Source organism: Oncorhynchus tshawytscha, linkage group LG22, assembly GCF_018296145.1.
Source record: "Oncorhynchus tshawytscha isolate Ot180627B linkage group LG22, Otsh_v2.0, whole genome shotgun sequence".
NCBI classification, from domain to species: Eukaryota; Metazoa; Chordata; class Actinopteri; order Salmoniformes; family Salmonidae; genus Oncorhynchus; species Oncorhynchus tshawytscha.
The window spans coordinates 20,624,795-20,647,424 of NC_056450.1; the positions used below are offsets into that span (position 1 = coordinate 20,624,795).

At 44.2% G+C, this 22,630-nt stretch overlaps 1 protein-coding gene across 3 annotated transcripts in view; it reads right to left on the reverse strand.

Annotated features, from left to right (window-relative positions):
- Nucleotides 1-9,425: 9,425 nt before the first annotated feature.
- spen (spen family transcriptional repressor) overlaps nt 9,426-22,630 on the reverse strand; it is a 49,933-nt gene continuing 36,728 nt past the window's right edge. For all 3 annotated transcript variants that reach the window (XM_024384550.2, XM_024384551.2, XM_024384549.2), the window contains exons 9-15: nt 21,002-21,115; nt 20,771-20,871; nt 12,836-20,663; nt 12,327-12,665; nt 11,973-12,167; nt 11,618-11,776; nt 9,426-11,439 (exon numbers count right to left, since the gene is read on the reverse strand). In XM_024384550.2, the coding sequence (XP_024240318.1) occupies nt 11,308-11,439; nt 11,618-11,776; nt 11,973-12,167; nt 12,327-12,665; nt 12,836-20,663; nt 20,771-20,871; nt 21,002-21,115 (8,868 nt within the window). In that variant the 3' untranslated portion in view covers nt 9,426-11,307. The remainder of the gene's footprint in view (nt 11,440-11,617; nt 11,777-11,972; nt 12,168-12,326; nt 12,666-12,835; nt 20,664-20,770; nt 20,872-21,001; nt 21,116-22,630) is intronic.

Consider the following 22,630-nt stretch of genomic DNA (forward strand, 5'->3'; position numbering starts at 1 on the left):
GAATTTCAATTCTCCTCAAAAGTTCCCTCTTCCTACATATCTGTTCTTTTTGACATCCACTTTACCTCATCCTGAAATAATCCTTTACTTTGATCTTTATAATCCATCATCAGTGAATATTTTGATAGATATGGATAGATAGATAATTGTATAAGTCCACTCACCCTCTGCTTTACTGTAGATACAGCATCATCGGCCTAATAGCCCTCTCACTATCCACTCAAATACTATGCTTTCTTGCCATAGACACTGAGTTACAAGGAAGTTGAAAAGGCAGTTAAAGTCCTGAGTTACAAAATGAAAAAGGTGATGTAAATCCTGCTTCACCTCCTACCTATTGTAAAACCCAACAGATAACACTCTCTCACACTCAATGTCACTGGCATATTGGGATTCAATTCTGGAGCGGCTATAGCCAAAAGAGAAGGGGCACAGAATTCTTAAATTCCATGGAACTGATAAACCACAAATACACTATTTTATTTACAACAAAAAAAGTGAAACTGGTGCAAAACAAGATCACTTCCCCAAGTTCCCCCAAAGACACATCCCATTTCATCCCCTCCACAGCAACACAGGGGAGGAAAACAAGAACCTAAGAGGGGTGATGACAAATCATATAATTCAGATAAATCTGCGTATTACTTGTATTTCAGGGGCAAATTCATGTCAATCAGGTGTCTCAGAATTGGAGTGCTGACCTAGGATTAGTTTAGGTTTAGCCTTTTAGATTACAATGAAAACGTTACATGGACATGGGGGAACTGATCGTAAATTATCCCTCCTACTCCCCCCTATTGCTCTCCAGCCAGGGGCGCTGCACTGCCTATCACCGTGTGTGTGTGTGTGTGTGTGTGTGTGTGTGTGTGTGTGTGTGTGTGTGTGTGTGTGTGTGTGTGTGTGTGTGTGTGTGTGTGTGTGTGTGTGTGTGTGTGTGTGTGTGTGTGTGTGTGTGTGTGTGTGTGTGTGTGTGTGTGTGTGTGTGTGTGTGTGTGTGTGTGTGTGTGTGTACACCGACTGTCCAAAATATTAGGAACACCTTCCTAATATTGATTGGACCCCTTTTGCCCTCAGAACAGCCTCAATTCGTCAGGGTATGGACTCTACAAGGTGTCGAAAGCGTTCCACAGGGATGCTGGCCCATGTTCACTACAAGTTGGCTGGATGTCCTTTGGGTGGTGGACCACTCTTGATACACATGGGAAACTGTTGATGGTCTCCGCCCCTTCATGTACACTGATTGAAGTGGATTTAACAAAGTACATCAATAAGGGATCACAGCAATCAGCTGGATTCACTGAGTGTATTTTCCGTGTTGACTCTACGTCATAATACATTGACAAGTTACGTTGAAATAATGTTGATTCAACCAGTGTGAAGTATCTATTCTATTCTGAGATGCCTTGATACATATGGCCCAAAATCCAATTTCAGCCTGGGATGAGAGGAGCTGATGTAGCCGGATGGTGACACATTTAATGTATTCATGGTGACTCTGAGTCATCTGGTTAAGATCCATACCTGGAGCTCTCCCTCCCTGTCCCCACCTAGGAGTCTACTTTACAACATGTACTATGACCCCTTAGAGCTATTTGATCCATTTCATGATTCCTCCTGTGGCATTGTATTCGATATTCAATCAATCAATCAATCAAATGTATTTATAAAGCCCATTTTACATTAACCGATGTCACAAAGTGATGTATAGAAACCCAGCCTAAAACCCTGAACAGCAAGCAATGCAGATGTAGAAGCACGGTGGCTATGAAAAATTCCCTAGAAAGGCCGGAACCTAGAAAGAAACCTAGAGAGGAACCAGGCTATGAGGGGTGGCCAGTCCTCTTCTGGCTGTGCCGGGTGGAGATTATAACAGAACATGACCAAGATGTTCAAACGTTCATAGATGACCAGCAGGGTCAGATAATAATAATCACAGTGGTTGTAGAGGGTGCAACATGTCAGCACCTCAGGAGTAAATGTCAGTTGGCTTTTCATAGCCAATCATTCAGAGTTAGAGACAGCAGGTGTGGTAGAGAGAGAGTCCAAAACAGCAGGTCCAGTTCAAGGTAGCATGTCCAGTGAACAGGTCAGGATTCTATAGCTGCCTGGCAGAACTAGAGCAGCAGCATGACCAGGTGGACTGGGGACTGGGGACAGCAAGGAGTCATCAGGCCAGGTAGTCCTGAGGCATGGTCCTAGGCCTCAGGTCCTCTGAGAGAAAAGAGAGAGAAAGAGAGAAAGAGAGAGAATTAGAAGGAGCATGTTTAAATTCACACAGGACACCGGATAAGACAGGAGAAATACTCCAGATATAACAGACTGACGCTAGCCCCCGACACATAAACTACTGCAGCATAATCTGGACCCCTATAGAAAACCTGGACCCCTTCAAATCAGCCGGGCTAGACAATTTGGACCCTCTCTTTCTAAAATTATCAGCTGAAATTGTTGCAAACCCTATTACTAGCCTGTTCAACCTCTCTTTCGTCTGAGATCCCCAAAGATTGGAAAGCTGCCGCGGTCATTCCCCTCTTCAAAGGAGGAGACACTCTAGACCCGAACTGCTACAGATCTATATCTATCCTACCCTGCCTTTCTAAGGTCTTCGAAAGCCAAGTTAACAAACAGATCACCGACCATTTCGAATCCCACCGTACCTTCTTCGCTGTGCAATCCGGTTTCCGAGCTGGTCACGGGTGCACCTCAGCCACGCTCAAGGTCCTAAATGATATCATAACCGCCATCGATAAAAGATTGTACTGTGCAGCTGTCTTCATCGACCTGGCCAAGGCTTTCGACTCTGTCAATCACCGCATTCTTATCGGCAGACTCAACAGCCTTGGTTTCTCAAATGATTGCCTCGCCTGTTTCACCAACTACTTCTCAGACAGAGTTCAGTATGTCAAATCGGAGGGCCTGTTGTCCGGACTTCTGGAAGTCTCTATAGTGGTCCCACAGGGTTCAATCCTCGGGCCGACTCTTTTCTCTGTATACATCATTGATGTCGTTCCTGCTGCTGGTGATTCTCTGACCCACCTCTACGCAGATGACACCATTCTGTATACTTCTGGCCCTTCTTTGGACACTGTGTTAACTAACCTCCAGATGAGCTTCAATGCCATACAACTCTCCTTCCGTGGCCTCCAACTGCTCTTAAATGCAAGTCAAACTAATTGCATGCTCTTCAACCAATTGCTGCCCACACCTGCCCACCTGTCCAGCATCACTACTCTGGATGGTTCTGACTTAGAATATGTGGACAATTACAATACCTAGGTGTCTGGTTAGACTGTAAACTCTCCTTCCAGACTCACATTAAGCATCTCCAATCCAACATTAAATCTAGAATCAGCTTCCTATTTCGTAACAAAACATCCTTCACTCATGCTGCAAAACGTACCCTCGTAAAACTGACTATCCTACCGATCCTCGACTTCGGCGATGTCATTAACAAAATAGTCTCCAACACTCTACTCAGCAAATTGGATGCAGTCTATCACAGTGCCATCCGTTTTGTCACCAAAGCCCCATATACTACCCACCACTGCGACATGTATGCTCTCGTTGGCTGGCCCTAGCTTCATACTCGTCACCAAACCCACTGGATCCAGGTCATCTATAAGTCTTTGCTTGGTTAAGCCCCGCCTTATCTCAGCTCACTGGTCACCATAGCAGCACCCACCCGTAGCACGCACTCCAGCAGGTATATCTCACTAGGTACCCCCAAAGCCAATTCCTCCTTCGGCCATCTTTCCTTCCAGTTCTCTGCTGCCAATGACTGCAAAAATCACTGAAGCTGGAGACTCATATCTCCCTCACTAGCTTTAAGCACCAGCTGTCAGAGCAACTCACAGATCACTGCACCTGTACATAGCCTATCTGTAAATAGCCCATCCCAACTACCTCATCCCCATACTGTTATCTATTTTATTTATTTTTGCTCCTTTGCACCCCAATATCTCTACTTGTAAACTCATCTTCTGCACATCTATCACTCCAGTGTTTAATTGCTATATTGTAATTATTTCGCCATTATGACCTATTTATTGCCTTACCTTCATTATCCTACCTCATTTGCACACACTGTATATAGACTTTTTCTATTGTATTATTGACTGTATGTTTGTTATTCCATGTGTAACTCTGTGTTGTTGTTTGTGTTGCACTGCTTTGCTTTATCTTTGCCAGGCCGCAGTTGTAAATGAGAACTTGTTCTCAACTAGCCTACCTGGTTAAATAAAGGTGAAATAAAATTAAAATAAATACTGGAGGCTGGAAAAGGTGGATCCTCATCCTTTCACTGGTTCTATCGTGTTAGCATGACAACATTGACCTTTCTGACAACAAGGCCTCCAGACATGAGCTCACTTATTGTGAAGTGTGTGGGATGGGTCATACATGTAGTATGCACCTTGGGTGGGCTGACACCTTTCTCTTATAACCAGGTAATAGGGACAAAAGAGGACTGGGAGGTACTAGACTGTACATAGAAGAGTGTATGGAGGTATAGCCATGTTCTACTGAGAAAAATCGACCAAATGCAGTATTAGCAGTAGGCCTATTGGGCTGTGTGATTTTGTACATTTTGTGTGTTACTGAATAAATATGTATACACATGACCTTTGCTCCCTTGTACTTCCTGCTTCTGTTATTTTTCTGCTACCACAAGCAGCCTCTCATCTGTCTCTTTCCACATTGTCTGTGTTCTTATCTAGGCTCTTGGATTAGCCCCCTAAGGTCGATGTCCATGACCCCGGGGACGTCTAATAAGCATAATAAAATAATCCCCATAAAAATTCATAAATGTAAGATAGACATGCGGTATCTGTTTTTTTGCATTGGATGCATCTGAAAGGTGACAGAGCTAGTGCAGTGTTTGTCAGACCATGAGACATCCTGAAAATCGGTCAGCTCACAAAATCGTCTGTAGAGTCAATACGGTTTCGCCTAATATTAACCCTCTGTGTAAAGGTGAGACTATCACAAACACGTACACGTGGGTTGTTTTGCTCTAGGACGCCCACAGGCCTCACAAGACTCATCTGAAGGTCCCCCGGTACCAGTTGAAAAAATGTATGTAAGTATAGTGCATTCGGAAAGTATTTAGACCCCTTGACTTTACACATTTTGTTACGTTACAGTCTTAATTCTAAAATTGATTAAATTGGTTAAATACATGTCCAAAAAAATAAATGTTTGGGCTCCCGAGTGGCGCAGTGGTCTAAGGCACTGCATCTCAGTGCTAGAGAAGTCACTACAGACACTCTTGTTTGAATCCAGGCTGTATCACAACTGGCTGTGATTGGGAGTCCCATAGGGCGTCGCACAATTGGCCAAGCGTCGTCTGGGTTTGGCTTTTGTAGGCCGTCATTATAAATAAGAATTTGTTCTTAACTGACTTGCCTAGTTAAATAAAGATGACACAAATAACAATCCTGATCTTTATTATATCTCTCAAATATAGGACAGACACTTCAGAAAAAAAACTTCCATTTGATTTTTGGGGGACTATCTGTTGTTCCGTGGAGTGAATCTGTTATTCAAAGCATTTCAACAAATAATTGTTTCACATTTGTATTCGATACTTCAAGGGGTTTTAAAATTCTAAATCAAACAGCAAAGTGATCATTGATAAGACCTTAAAACAATTCAATATAGCTGCTCCACCAAATGAGGCTGTTTTTGACAAGGACCTGGAACTCTCCACACCACCCTATTATCAAGTCCTCCCACACACAGTTAAGGGAGAGGCGAGACATGCCGCTAAAATCTCCCAACCCAGAGTATCCACCAACCAGATATGTAAAACACAGGCCTCATTGGTCTAATCTTCCAAATGAAGAGCTTACTGAATAGTGAACATCCTCCCATTCATCATTTGGAGTCACAATGCTCTCCAGGGCACAACTGCTGCCCCCACTCTAGACCTCTTCCGAATGGTTCAGCGAAGGTTATTGTTCAGACAATTCCAATGCCAATGTGACAAAATCTGCAACAATATAAACAGAACATGTAAGAGTCTTCAAGAGGTCTTTATGATTTTGCTGTTGCATCCAGATCCAAATCAAATCAAATGTGATTTGTCACATACAACAGGTGTAGACCTTACAGTGAAATGCTTACTTACAAGCACTTAACCAACAATGTTTTAAGAGAAATACCTCAATTTTCTTTTTAAATAAATAAATAAAAGTAACAAATAATTAAAGAGCAGCAGTAAAATAACAATAGTGAGGCAATATACAGGGGGTACCGGTGCAGAGTCGAAGTGCGGAGGTACCGGTTAGTCGAGGTAATTGAGGTGATGTGTGCATGTAGGTAGAGTTATTAAAGTGACTATGCATAGATAATAAACAGAGAGTAGCCGCGTAAAAAGGAGGGGGGGGGGGGCAATGCAAATAGTCTGGGTAGCCATTTGATTAGATGTTCAGGAGTCTTATGGCTTGGGGGTAGAAGCTGTTTCGAAGCCTCTTGGACTTAGACTTGGTGCTCCGGTACCGCTTGCCGTGCGGTAGCAGAGAGAACAGTCTATGACTGGGGTGGCTGAAGTCTTGACAAATTTTAGGGTCTTCCTCTGACACCGCCTGGTATAGAGGTCCTGGATGGCAGAAAGCTTGGCCCCACTGATGTACTGGGCCATACGCTCTGTAGTGCCTTACGATCGGAGGCCGAACAGTTGTCATGACAGGCAGTGTTGCAACCCGTCAGGATGTTCTCGATGGTGCAGCTGTAGAACCATTTGAGGATCCACCCAGGTTGATGCTCCACATTGACATAGATGAAGTGTGTTTACCCCTACATTATGTAACTTTAGGGTATCCCTAAGACCCAGAAGAAAGAATTTTAAAAAATGCATTACATAATTGTAATGCTTCCCATCTAGTTGTGTTTATCATGTGTTGAAATGTGTCTGTGGATAATACATTCAGAGCAACGTCTGCATGGAATGTCAGCAAAAAGCCTAAAACCCAAAACATGAAAACAAGCACTTATCAATGTCAGAAAAAGCCAAAATCAGTATTTTCAAAGTTCTTTGCATCTTCTTTTAATAGCTCAATGTGGCCTTTGGAATGTAATGTTGTGGGCTAAGACTTCAAAAGACAGACTAAAATTACAGAAAGATGGAGGTGGTTGAGCAAGCATGAAGGACGCATAACTTTTTTCCTTCGTACTCTTCCTGCTGCTGCTTCCCCATCTCCTTTGTCATAGGCTAGGTCTGTAATTTCAGAGGGCAGGGTAGGAGGGGGGGACAAAGTGAGGAGAGGAACAGCATCTTGAGTTTCCCCTTTGCTCTCTGTGTTCTCTCTTCACACTGTGTTCCACCATCTCTGCTTCTTCTCATGCTGGGCCTCAATTAACATTCCTTGTCTTAGCCTGTCGAGGCACTATAAATCGCTTGCCCTCTTTTCCATGGTCACACTCCCTTCTTCCTCCTGTAATGAAAAGAGAAGGAGAGGAGAGGCGTGATGTGTCTTTGATGAGTTCCAGCATGATCCTCTTTCCCTCCCTCAGATATCCAGTGGCCTCAGTTTGAAAACCTTTATTTTCACAACTTCTCTTTGTAGCTGTTTTCTCTCTGATATAAATACTGTTATGAAAAATTCTATATGATTGCATTAAGCATGTGGGATGAGTGTTTAAATAAGCCAAAACCACAGTTGACATTTCAGGAAGAAGCCACCATTTTGGAACTCTAGAACATCCTTTGATGGCTGAAATTGAGGGTTATAAAACCATAATGTACAGTTGGGGTACTTGGGGTCTCTTCGCTGCAGGCAGTCCCCGTTTGAGGACATTCATTTTAGCCTTTTCAGTACCTCCAAATGTGATGAGAGTCCACACAGGCCTGTCCGCCAAACATTCCTCACCAATAGAGGATTCTTCGGTGTGCTTTTCAATGTAACAGGAGCAGCAGGACACCCTAATGTTCAGGCATTAGTCTTAACATTTTTAAACTATAGAGCCCTATAGCCTCGGGGAGGATAAGTACAAAAGTGCAACTTTAATTGCCCTTCCCTTGCGCCGATCCCAGTTTTAGACATACTTCTCCAGTCACTTATCTTCAGACTGCTTCACATAAATGCAAAATATGGGCACATACTATCAGATAAATGTCTGACTTTCTTTGGAAGACCAACAATGCAATGCATTGTTGGAGAAATCAACTTCTCTTCGCTCTCTCCTATGCATGTACACACAGCTGTATTGTGGATTTTTCACTGCAGTTGCTATGTTTATGAATTAGTGGTATTTTTTCCAAAACTCATGAGAGCTATTTGTCTACATAAACTAGGATTGTCAACTAATAGTGCAGTTAGAGGACTCTAACTCAAAAAATAAACAAAATGAGCATGGTAGCCATCAGACTGTTAAACAGCCACCACTAACATTGAGTGGCTGCTGCCAAAACACTGACTCAACTCCAGCCACGTTAATAATGGGAATTGATGGAAATTGATGTAAAATATATCACTAGCCACTCTAAACAATGCTACTTAATATGTTTACGTACCCTACATTACTCATCTCATATGTATATACTGTACCCTATATCATCTACTGCATCTTTATGTAATACATATATCACTTTAAACTATGCCACTTTGTTTACATACCCTACATTACTCATCTCATATGTATATACTGTACTCGATACCATCTACTGCATCTTGCCTATGCCGTTCTGTACCATCACTCATTCATATATCTTTATGTACATATTTTTTATCCCTTTACACTTGTGTGTATAAGGTAGTAGTTTTGGAATTGTTAGATTACTCGTTGATTATTACTGCATTGTCGGAACTAGAAGCACAAGCATTTCGCTACACTCGCATTAACATCTGCTAACCATGTGTATGTGACAAACAAATTTGATTTGATTTGTAAGCTTTAGGCTACAGGCACTATAGAAGTACAAACAGAAATTTAAAACACAATCTGTGTAATGACATTAAATTAATTTGGAAAACTGATTGGATTTGCAAAAGTCATCAATGTAAAGGAGTTGTCTTTTCACCCAATTTTAAACCTAAATCCAATGACAGGGTGATTACATGTTTAATTCACATAACTCACCCAATGTTAAACCTAAATCCAATGACAGGGTGATTACATGTTTAATTCACATTAGTTGATAACTCAGCAAAATGGAAATCAAAACTAAACATTGAACTGATGTCTGTGCCCAGTGGGTATTATCCTATGCTGACATCTTGTGACTTCAAGGTGAACTGCAACGTATTTCATAACAAGTAGTAACCTGAAGACGCTGGATATTTTCAGAACAAGTAGTAACCTGAAAACAATGTTCTGCATAATCGGAGTAACGACTAGATAATACTGTTGGTAATATATCATACAGTAATGTATCTGCAGTGGAACAAGGCATACCAAGACAACGGGCAAAAGCAAGCAAACACAAATCAAGAGTGACGGACCATTTAATGATCTGTAGATGTTAAACAACCATTTATTTTACAGTTTAAAAATGTCCTCATGGAGGAACAGCAAAATACACTGAAAATTATGAAATAAGATTGATCAAAAGACAGTTTAAGATAAATAATTTTGTTTTTGGGGTATTTTCTTGTAATTTGTATACAAAAATTATAAGTGCCTTCAACATCAACATGAAAGTATTCAGCCTGCAGTCATAGAAATATTTACACCACAAAAACTGAGAATCAGGGTTTTACTTCCTGCATCGGTTCACAACTAGCTTCGTCTTTCGGACTGCTTTGTTTTGTCACACAAAACATGAGGACCCTGAACGGAGACAGTAATAAGGGAAAGTACACAAGAGCACATATTGAGAACATGAGTATTTACAAAATTGGCTCAGGGAGACACTAGTTCAGGGAAAGGAAAGAGACCGTTTACACATCCATTCCCAGCATTGTTTAAAGTTTTAGTCACATTCGTTGCCTTACGGATTCTATTTACCCTTTACTTATTCAAGTTTGCATGCTACAGCTGTCATTGAGTAATTTGCTTTTTGACTTTGGGAGCACATATTGGTATCCAGGAGTATTTTCAGAGGAATGGTAGAGGGCAGTGGAGGACACAAGGAGAGAGACAGAAGGACTATGTTCACCATCATCAAATAGAACAGTTTATGGCACTCCATGGAAATGAGGACAGGATTTCACAATGGAGTAGTAGTATGTATGCTGTAACAGGTTGGGCTGATGAAGAAAATATATTTAAAAAACAAAGTACAAACAGAGGCTGGTACAGTAGATCTGGGTGACAAATACAAAATCAAGTATGAAAATAGGTTCTGGGGGTTCATTGAAAAAGAGATTTTGGCACAGAATCAATTCTAATAACAAAAGTTTGTAAATGTCACTCCTAGGAGTTTTGTAGGGGTCCTTGCCAGTTGCCACCCCGAAAAGGTTGATAGTGATGAGTTGTCATATAATCCACTTGGCCTCCTTACATATTTTTAATCTTTAAATATTTATAATATTTACAGTTTTGCAATTGTCTACGACACCTTGACTTGTAAATAAGACAAACAAAAATAAACAAATGATACATATACATATACATATATATATATATATATATATATAGGTCGCCTGTTGAGGCATTAAGTGCAAACTGTACAACTCAAATAGTAACCTCTGAGGATAGAGTTGACTCTGGAAATGAAGTAGAAGAAAATCAAGTTGGCCGATGGTAGAAGAGTAAAAGCAGTACAGAAGATTGATGAAGCAGACATTATTCCTTTTTCTATTTTTCTCTTGCACAAGTAAAGCTGGTCACTGGTGCATGTCTATTATAATAGGTAGCATTTTACTCTCTAAATCGGTACAAAGATCATGTTTTTTTTCTCAACATAGTGCAATGACTGATTTGATCTGTTTTCTAAGAAAATTCCCAAAAGATGTAAATAAAATCACAATCATTATTTCAATGAGAGTAAAAACATCCCTTAGCAGTCTTTCTCTTTTCGTTCCTTCGTCTCCTCGAATACTTTCAAAATCAAGACGCAATCCGGTTGACTTCCAACGATTGCAAAAGTGAAACGTATGATCATAGAATTGATCATGAAACCCCCAATCCACCCTTCCGTATGCTCTCCGTAAAGACAGGGAGTTGTGGAATCAGAGGTGGAAGGATGACTTAAGGACTTGGTGAAGAGAAGTAAGAGTGAATGCATGTTTTAAAAACAACAAAAAGAGGTCAAACCCATCCAAACTGAGGCATTTCCAGTTTTCTAACCTGGATGAAAGTCCAAAAAGGCTGGTGTTGGCTTGATTCGGTTGGGTTCTAGAGAATGGTGTTTTTCTATTGGAGGTATTACACAGAGGCAATGACAATCATGATGTGAGGGGAGATGCTGGAGATACTGTTGAGAAGGTCGGGGGCGAGCCGCGACAGGTGGCTCTCAGAGAAATCACATGGCGGAAAAATCTGCACCACATATGCCGGCTGGGGAAGGAAGAGACCAGACACGTGTCAGTTGGGTTTCCAACCTCATTGTTTGAAATCAGTTCAGTACCATACTCCCATCTCCACCTAATATTTACTTGAATACAGAAGGGCCATCATTACAGGTCCATTTGAAATGGATGCTGATATGGCTTAACAGTCAGAACACACCACATACCTGATTGGAGCCGGGGTTGGGGACATTGATGATCCCAGCTGCCTGTTTTTGCTGTAGGTAGGTGATGAAGCCTCCTTTCAGGAGAAGGGTCTGACTGAGAACGTCCTCCTGATCCCGTCCACATGGCAGAGCTAGCAGGAGGCAGTAGTCACTCTCCACCTATAAACAACAATCATCAAATCGGTTGTGCTTTCACCTGAAATGTTACTGAAATATTAAGCATGTTTACATTCAGTTGTAATGAGAACTAGTTGCCTGCAAAGAAAACATTACCAAAGAGTGTCTTAGTTTGAAAACTTTCTACAAGAACTGTGCTAAAATGCATAATTTCAATGATAGACAACTAGCAACTCACCATCATCCTGCGAGCCACGCCCTCAAGCTGGGACGCTTCCAACCTCATCCTCTGTGCGATGCGGAGCGGGGCCCCTCCCTCCAATGGCGGCAGTGAACGGTGGGCAAGAACGTTGTTGCCAGAGACAAAGTGGAGCTGCACGGCAGCCGAGTCATTCTTCAGTGCCAGCAGGCCTTGCCATACTATGGGGTATTTCTGCACAAACAAAAGTGGAGCAAAGATAGATCAGAGAAATATATGACATTTTAAGTATAAGCAATATTATCTAAACTGATTTCTAATTCTAATCTATCCTTACTAATGATGACTAAAAATCTTCAGGATTGTTTTAATTCCCATGATCAGCCTCCTTACCATTAAAAGCTGCACCATATCGACGGACCGGTATCCTGAGTGCCCCAGTTTACTCTCAGGGTGCCACTGTGAGGAACTTGCGAGGGGTGCTACTGGAGGGCTCGGCATGAAGACTGGTGGTGGGCCCTTCTGCAGAGCTAGCTCTTGCTTGTGGGAGAGAGCCATGGGAGAAGTATAAGAGGGTGAAATGGTGTCCCTCTGCATCCGGGGCATGTGGGATACGTCCATGGAGGCTGTGTGACGGAGGTGGGAGTTGTCCGATTTGGTTTCACTTCCTCCACCAAGTGACCCAGCAGAGAGTGACTGAGATAGCTTGCCCCTGTGGCTGAGATCACCATCCTGAGGAAATAAATAAGACTTCAGTGCTATCTACATAGAAGTAATGTACTGTAGGAGAGAAACACGAAAATAATTGTCAAAGTCAATCCCAACTGAAAACACTGGCAAAACCACTAAAAAGCTGATAAACTAATGAACTAAATGTAAACATGAATGCATAGTTCTCTGACCTGGGAAGGTGTGATGCCGCGGGGAGCCAAGTTCAATCCCATCGAAGAGTGACGGGAAAACTGGGAGTGGAAGCCCTGCATATCCCGGTACACTGGGAAGGAGCCAGTGCCACCTGGATGAATCATCTGAACACCTTGAGGATGATGAGGAGACACCATAACAGGGACAGATGGATGGACCCCCATGATCCTGCTGCTCTCAGTATGAGGTGGGTGAGACATCTTTGCCTCCAATGTTTTAGGAATCTCCTTCCGCATCTGCGTCATTCCTTTTGGACTCTTGGAGGCAGCAGAGAGGTTGGTGATTGAGGTTGCTCCTGCCTCAGGAGTTGGTGACCGACGTCCCTCTGCAATGGTGTGCTCTCCTAGCTGATGGTGCATCAGGATGCGCATGTCCCGTATGTCGCGCATGTCTCTGATGTCTCGGGAGGCCATGCTGTACTGGTCCAGACGTAGGCCTGCATGATGCAGCCCTCTGTGCTGCTCTGCCTGAATCATCATCACATCTGAATGGAGCTGGGGTGCAGAGGGTCTGCACAGCCCCTGGTGGTAGTGCTTCATGTTCTCTTCAGCACAGCTGTCTGAGGCTCCCCGAGTGGGGCCTGCATGTGACTGCAGCACCATTTCTCTGATGGTGCTGGCGTGCTGAGGAGGTCCAGTGCGGGGAGATGGCAGGGAATTCGCCCGTCTTCCATGACTCATTCCAGAGAGCTGTGGGGTATTCATCCTGACATCACTGTGCGAGAGGTGACATATAGACACTGACTGGGTGACGCTGTGTGACACCGGGGTCATTATAACAGACTGCTCTGGGTGGGGGTGGTGCATACTAGCAACATATGGAGACATCTCAGGCATGCCAGGATGCAAAACCATAGAGCTGGCATGGGGGGACATTGAGTTTCTGGGAGAGCAAACTTTCGCAAAGGGTAAAGGTGAGTGGCCCGTTGCTCGAGGGGAATGAGGCTCTTGCTTGAGGTGTGGGACTGACCGATCAGAAGGGGTACTGGGACTAGGACTCATGCGGTTTCCAGTCAAAGATGGGTAATGTGGATTCATGATTGGGCTGAGGTTGGATGTCTGGTGTGCCTTTGCCATATCCATCATCATTGGTTTGGATTCTGCTCCAGGCTCTTTCTTTACATGCTGCTGCATCACAGCCCGATTGTACATCAATATTTGAGGACTAGTGACTGGTTGTTGAAACATCTTTACTGCGCTACCCTGGGGTCCAGTGTGATATGACGACACTGACTTTTCAGAACCAGGACTCTCCTGCTTAATGGTGGAGATGACAGGCTGAGAATTGTATGTATGGCCAGTTAAGAGTACCCCCGGGTGTCCGTACTCTGTGGGTGTCAGGGGTCCCTTGGGGGTGCAAAGCTGGGATGGGGCAAATGGTTCTTGCTTAATCTGAGATTTAGACACAGACTGCTGAAACTCTATGTCGACTGCACTGGCCGGTGGGATCTGGCTAATTTTAGCGCTGATCCGTTGAGGTCCCTCTGTTTTTTGCCCTGAGTAACTTAGTACTACCACACCCTCTGATGTATTTACCCTGAGGCCACGACTGGAGCCTGTGTTGTAGGGTGTGCTCTCAACTACAGACCGTCCTCTGCAGTTTACATCCTCTGCCACATCCACTCCATGGTAACAGTTGTTCTCGTTCATACTTGATCTGGATTTCTGTTTGGTTAGAGATAGGCCAGCATTACGGTTACTTAGGGAGATTCGAGGTGCTTCCTCAGTGTCAAAGGGCATTGGAATCCGGCTGATGACAGAGGTAGTAGGAGATGAAATGACTGAATGCACCATCTTCTCTCCAAAGTTCTGCTGGGTCTCGGTGAGCGGGGATGGTTTTTGAAGAGTGAAAGGCAAGGGTCTGTCTTCAGGATGCGTGTGCCGAGCAGCCATTGTGTCAGATGAGTTTTCATTCTCTGACATGCGAGGATCTGCCAGCGTTGTGGTTAGCACTGTAGTAGGAATGGCATTGCTGTTTGATGCCGACACATATTTGGGATCCATGAGGATCTTTCTGAGAGTGCTGGAGCTAGGGTCAATATCCGATGCCTTAGTATCAGGAGGCATAAGTGGATTTGCCGACTGGCTTCCAAGCGCTGTTACTGCTGGTGCAGAGGGAGTCAATACAGAAACTAGAGTTGCAGGAGTAGCATGTATTATACTTTCTTCAGATCTGTGAAGCCAGTCTGGTGAAACAGGCATCTTGCCTTGGCAGGGTGGAGGGACATTCAATTGGGTTGGAGAAGGTGTGAGAGCAGGGGATGGAGAGAGAGCAGGGGCTACTGCGGATATTTGAAACTTTTTGAAATGAGGAAGTCTCTTGGTGCTAGAGTGAAAGGCTGATTCTTCAGGTACGGGTTGTTCCACAGCAGGTTGTTCTGCCTCCTTGGGAGTGTTCACAGTCATGGTGCATGTGATATCACATTTGCAGGTAGCAGCTGAGGTGACAACAGTGGCTGTTGCTGTAGCAGTAGCTGCCTTAGAGTTGATGACTTCAATTTCTTCAGGAATGGACTCTGGTAGCTTGAAGGGGGAGGTCTCAGCTTCTGATACCTCTTCAGCAGTCTCTCCCTTCCGGTTGACAGCCTTTCGTCCTCTGGACCTCTTTGGAGTCTTAGGTCTGACGGCTTTCCCTTTTTTTGTGTGTGTTTCTGATGGAAGAGACTCATCTTCGGCAGAGGCCCCAGAGACTGTTGATTCAGAGGCTTTAGCATCTGTCATCAGGGGTTTGGCACTGGGAATCAAAACTCCCATCTCTGGGTCTGGGTCAATAATGTTGCTGATAGCCATGTGTGTTTCTGGTTCCAAGACATCATTGGCAGAGGGTAAGACCAGAGGCTCTGGGGTAGGAACAATTGCAGTATAAGTGGAAGGAGCTGTGAAACCATCTGTATCAGTAGATATGTCTTCCGCAGTAATGGAATCTATAGCAGCAGCTAGTTCGGTTTCACTGGCAGGAATAGCTGACTTCTCCCCCTCCATTTCATTCTCTGGTTCTATAGTGACAGGGGGCAGCAGGGTAGGTGGCTCTGCAGGTGGTTCCTTATAGGGTTGAAGAGGTTGCACAACTGTAAGTTTGGCAATATTCTCCACTGCCCGTTCCAGTTCCATCTGACGTGCCAAAATAGCGGCTGCTGGGTCTACCGTTTGTTCAGGGTCTAACAGAGCATCTTCCCTTTCCTCTGGGCTGAACTCTGCAGCATCTTTCAGATAACACTGAGTCCTTGCTTCTTCTTTATCTGGTACTCCTGGTTTGGCATTTTTAGCAGTGGTCTCAAAAGATACAGCCTCATCCTCCTCAGAGCAAAGCAACCCTTTCACATCATCTAAGCTTACACGAATCTCAAGGTTTCTCAAGCCAAGCGATTTATCCTCTGTCGCCAATTTGGCATTTCGTGTAAACCTTGGTGCTTTTACTTTCCCACTCTTTTCAGATTGTTGTCTTTTCTCCACATGGGTAGATTCTAGCCTCTCAATGTCCCCTTCAGAATACTTTTTCTCAATTTGATCAGTTAGCACTTTGTCTCCTTCGTCTTTCTGTGTTGGCAAGCATTGCATTGCTTCCTCTAATAATTTCCCTGCTTCTTCGGACTCATCTTTTATTTTGGGCTCAGGCTCTTCAGTAGTTGTACTATCAACTGACTTCTCTCCTGATGATGTTTCAGTCTTGGATTGTTTGTCTAGTCTACTTGCTTTCCTACCAATTGAAGCCCCAGTAAGTGAAGACACTTGAGCTGTCTGCACTTTCTGCATAAGGGGTGAACACCACCCCTCAGACATTCTGGAACCCTGTCCAGTGTTCGCAGGCTCTTTTATGTCACTGTCTTCCTCTGATGATTTTTGCGAGTCCCCTTTCACTGGTGACACATCTTCCCCTCGCCTGCGTGACTTGGGTGGGCGACCTCGCCTTGTGTAGGTAGATGTGTTCAATGCATCCTGCTGCAGCACTAGATCCTTGTCGACACCACACTTACGGGTGGAGCAGGAGGACTCCACCACCTCTTTACATGGTGGCTGGGCATCCCCTTCAGACTGTGTGGCATAAACTGACCGAATATTTCGTCGTCTGCTCCTTCCGTGGATTAGGATTGATTCATTCTCAGAGTCAGGGACATTAACTGGTGACTTGGCTGTGGTTTTAGGTTCTGATGATGCCTTTAATACATCTCCTCGTGGAGATGAAGACCTTTTCAGCTTCTCTCTGTCAATTCGCTCACTCTTTCGAGTTACTGGTTTCTCAGAGACAGCGGTTTTGGGGGGCTCCAGGATTTGTGTTACTGACACATTTGGCTTAGCTCTTTTACTCTTGGGTTGTTTGCGAATTGGCTTTGCTGGTTTGATTCCAGCCTCTGAAACTGGTATGTGAACCTCTTGGGAATCATCAGATTTCTGAGGTTTGTCAAAGTCCTTAGAATATGGTTTCTCTGGTTGGGTCTCTATCTTTACCATTTCTATATTTTTGTCAACCTTGGGGGAAGCAGAACTGGTGAATTCAGCAGCATTTGCCTCAAAACTACTTAATGAGGCACCAGGAGTGGGAGGCTTATTATCAAGGAAAGATGTATGATCCACTGTAAGATTGCCTTCAGTTGTAACTCTGGGTTCACATAATACCTCTTTAGGTTCAACTTTAACCTCAGCATCTGAAAGGAAAGGTGATAAGGGTGTGATTAAAATTGAGGCAGGGGGTTGGATCTCTACTAGAGGAGATTGGGGTGGGAACACTTCAAGATTATGTTCTACTTTTTCCTCTTCAATCAGTGAAAGAGTCTGTTCAGAGGATGAAGTAGTTAAAACAACCTCTTTCTCCTGCTGTGGAGAAATCTCTCTGGGTGAAGAAAGAAACTGTGAAATTGGCAAGATGAGAGCAGGGCTGACTGATTTAATATCAGCCTTCTGCATGAACTCTAAAACCTTGGGAGACGCTTCTTGTTCACTCTCATCAACACTTTCAATTTCTTGTGGAAAGTGGCCCCATGAGGTCTCCTTCTGTTGTTGAAGCTCCAGAAAGCGGCTATGAAAAAGAACTATGGGCTCTTGAAGGTCCCCTCCCCATGGCCCAGGTTGTCCTTTGACAGCATCCTGTTTGGCAGGATGTCTGCCAACTCCCAACTCAGGATCTTTGCGCTCAAGATGTTGTAGACGCCGTGAATCTTGCTCAAAGATTGAACTATGAAGAAAACGAGATGCAAACAGCTCCTGCCGTTCCAGATCCTCTGCTTTGGGGTCTTTCTTATTGTCATCCAGTTTACCTTCAGAGTCAGTACGAATCTTCTTCTTTTTCATGTACCAAGACGGGATAGGTCGTGGTACAGACTCTACCTTTTCTTTGTCTGAGCCACCGCGAAGACTGGCAAAGCGAGAGTCTCTGTCAAGAAAAGACCAATTATCCTCCCTTGCGGAGGACAATGACTTGGCTCGCTCAAGAAGTGCTTGTGTGTCTGGAGTGATTGTCTTGTCTAATGCAAAAGAATAGAACTTGTTCTTCTCCAGGGAGCATGAGAGCTTGAGGCCTGTCAACCTTTCTTCACGTTCCCCGAGGATAGAGGACAGTGAGGTGTTGGGCTTAGGGGAGTGGTTTTTGTTCTCACCATCATCATCTGAATCTGACGATACTTCTCCAGGCTCTAGTTCACACACAAGACGTTTGCAAATGCTTTCTTGTTTCACAATGCTACTGGGGAAGGTCATGTCCATTCTGAGGCAGTCAGATTTGATTTTACTCTCCCATCGTTGAAGTAATTGCTCGTTACACCCAAGCAATGCTGTTTTAAGCTTAGGAAATTCTGTGATAGGGGAACGGAAACAATTAGGTGTCATGTCCAAGCTGTATTTCAATGAATCTACATGCGAGTAGACTTTGTCCTCTTCTTTTGGAGAGTCTTTAATCTTTTTATTGGTAACTGATTGTGCTAACCGGGAGGCACACTCTTCTTCATTTGAAGGAAAGGGACCAGAGCCAGAAAAAGATATGACACTCAGGTCAAGGTCTTCATTTAATTCACAGGAAGACCTGTAGTTGCGGTCTCTCTTACCACTTAGCAAGTCAAAGTCAAAACTCTCGGATTTCTTACGTTTGCTAGATGGATAATCGTCTGTAACATCTTGAGGTGTTTTTCCTACCTCATGCACCAGACTGCACCGTTCAAAGTCCTCTGTGTCGCCGTCTTGTGGCCTTTCTGATTTATGTGATTTGTCAGGCTCTTGTCGGCTCTGTTCCATTTGTTTTCTGCAGGTCTGAGAGTGGTCAAGGTCAGACTTAAGTCGTTCCTCAGTCTCCCCTCTACTTTTGTATAGTCCTACACCCTGCTCGGCATTGTCTTGTTGCGGCAGTTGTGTGAATGCGTCCTGGTCAAGACTCCCATCAGAGATTTTCGTGAGACTTGATCCCCAAAACTGAATTTTCAGACAGGTTGGGTCTAATGGATCTGTTGCCTCTTCTGTTGGTTCTCCAAGTCGTGACTGAAGTTCCAAACTGAGTCCAAGCCCCATTCCCATGGAGAGTATTTCAGACTCTTGTTCATCTTTAGGACTGCAAACAGTAACAAGTCTCTCAGATTTAGCCTTGCAATGCTCCATCTTATGCACCACTTTGCGCAATAGGCTCTTTTCACCCTCATTCTCCTTTGCCATAGCACTGTCAGGTGTCTTCCTAAGTCCCAGTCTACTGCCCTCTTCCGGAATCTCCCTCTTCAGTTGATCGGTCTTCCCCATGGAGTCTTCAAAACGCCTCTTTCGTGCAGCTAGACGGTCAACATCCACAGAGTTAGAACCATCATACCTAGGGTCAGCTTTCATATGTTTTTTGGCTTTCATTTTACCATCCTTGTCAACAACTTCAAGGTGGTTGTCTTTTGGCACCTTCCCATGCTTGACTATATCTCCTTTTTGGTGATCTATGCGGAAGGGAGGACTTTTCTGATCCCTTGAAGGTGATGCAAGCCGGATACTGTCATTCCCACCTCTAACGCTTTGTTTTTCTAGGACAGCATGACCAAGCAAGTTCACTTCCTTCTCCTTCACACGTGTTAGCTGCACCACACAAGGTGGTAGGTCTAGCCGTCCTTTGCCTGAGCCTTCTTTTTCCTTAAGGGGAAACTTGCTGACTTTGCTTCGAAGGACTGCATCTGGACTAACTTCTCTTTCCAGTTTAGGCACTGTCTCAGGCGATGGAACGCTGGGAGATTGCAATTTAAGCTTTCTCAGCCTCTGTTTCTCACCCTTCTCCTTGCGCCCAGACCACTTTTCCTTATCACCCCCAGTACCATGTTCAGTTTCAAATGGTCTATCCTTCTCTGGCTTATCACTCTTATTATACCGATCGGTTCGTGCCTTGTCAAATCTTGGAGGTGAGAGTGAACTGCAGCTGGCACTTCGCTCTGAGGATCTACAGCAAATGCGGCGATCAGAGTCATTTGGTAGACGCTCAGAGAGGGAGTGGGACGCTGTAGGACTGGCAGGGCGATGAGGGTGAGAAGGGCTCTGGCTGTGTTCCATTGTTCTCCGCCCATGGTCACGTTCACGGTCTGTTTCAAAGCGCTCACGCTCACGTTCCCTCTGCAAGTAACTGTATTTGCGGATGTCCTGCTCATAGGGGTCTCTGTAATCTCTGTACTCACGCGGATCATCAAAGTAACGCGGGTCATAGAAATCCCCCTGGTATGAGTCCCATTCTGTGTAGAACTCGCGGCCTCTGTCAGGTAACTTGCGACGGGGATCTTCTGTGAAGGTTCCTCCAGGTGTTCGTACACTATTGTCAAAGAATGGTCGTTCAGCTGTAAACTCATATTGCGGCCTGCGCTCATCCCTGATAAACACAAAAAAAAGAGGAACCAAATTCATATTATTCAATGTCATTGGAATTTTTCAAATGGGGATTTGTGACAAAATTAATCTAGTTAAAATGATCCAAACCGTCGCTCAGATAGGATTTCATAGAAGTCGCGAATGTCCTGCCCAGATGCCTGCATTGAGTGATAGAAAGCCATCTGACTTTCCTGATTGGCAAAGTCCACCTGGCAAGCAAAAACACATGGAAGTTGATAAATCAGAGACAAATATCATTGTTTGGACTATGGTCTTCAATCACCTGGCCTATTTCCCCAACCAACAGGGATTCTAATTCATAAGACATTTTTTTGCTACCTTAATTTTGTTGCCACCAATCTTCCACCCCTTGGTCTCCTTAACAGCTGCCTGTGCATATTCTATGTTATTATACAGTATAAGGGCCATTCCTTTGGGTCTGTCAAATACAACCTGTGGTGGGAGGGGAGAGAAGAAAAACATATTTAGTAAAAACCAAAATTATCTTTCTTATATACAGTGCATTCGGAAAGTATTTGACCCCTTGAATTATTCCACATTTGGTTAAATTACAGCCTTATTCTAAAATGGATTAAATAGTCCCCCCCACACAATACCACATAACTACTAAGGGAAAAACAGAACATTTACTGTAAGTATTCAGACCCTTTTCTCAGTACTTTTGAAGCACCTTTGGCAGTGATTACAGCCTAGAGTCTTCTTGGGTATGACACTACAAGCGTAGCACACCTGTATTTGGAGAGTTTCTCACATTCTTCTCTGCAGATCCTCTCAAGCTCTGTCAGGTTGGATGGGGAGCGTCACAACACAGCTATTTTCCAGTCAGGTTCAAGTCCAGGCTCAGGCTAGGCCACTCAAGGACATTCGTAGACTTGTCCCGAAGCCATTCCTGTGTTGTCTTGGCTCTGTGCTTAGGGTCATTGTCCTGTTGGAAGGTGAACCTTTGCCTCAGTCTGAGCAGGTTTTCATCAAGGATCTCTGTACTTCGCTCCGTTAATCCTTCCCTTCATCTTGACTAGTCTCCCAGTCCCTGCTGCTGAAAACCATCACCGCAGCATGATGCTGCCACCATGCTTCACCATAGGGATGGTGCCAGGTTTCTTTCAGACGTGATACTTGGCATGCAGGCCAAATAGTTCAATCTTGGTTTCATCAAGCCAGAGAATCTTGTTTCTCATGGGCTGACAGTCCTTTAGGTTCCTTTTGGCTAACTCCAATGTGCCTTTTACTGAGGAGTGGCTTCCGTCTGGCCACTCTACCGTAAATGACCTGAATGGTGATCCTTCTAGAAGGTTCTCCCATCTCTGCAGAGGAACTCTGGAGCGCGGTCAGAGTGACCATCGGGTTTTTTGTCAGGGAGGTGACCAAGATCATTCTCCCCGATTGCTGAGTATGGCTGAGCAGCCAGCTCTAGGAACAGGATTGGTAGTGCCAAACTTTTTCCATTTAAGAATGATGGAGGCCACTGTGTTCTTGGAGACCTTCATTACTGCAGAAATGTTTGTTTTGGTACCCTTATCCAGATATGTGCCTCGATACAATCCTGTCTAGGAGCTCTACGGACAATTCCTTCGACCTCTTGGCTTGGTTTTTGCTCTGACATGCACGGTCAACTGTGGGACCTTCTTGTAGACAGGTGTGTGCCGTTGCAAATCATGTCCAATGAATTGAATTTACCACAGGTGGACTCCAATCAAGTTGTAGATACATCAAGGATGATCAATGGAAACTGGATGAACCAGAGCTCAATTTTGAGTCTCATAGCAAAGGGAGATAACTAGTCAGTATTACAACTGAATGCATTACATTGAAATGTGTCTTCTGCATTTAACTCAACCCCTCTGAATATGAGATGTGCGGGGAGCTGCCCTAAATCAACATCTATGTCATCGGTGCACGGGGAACAGTGGGCTGACTGCCTTGCTCATGGGCAAAACGGGGCATTCA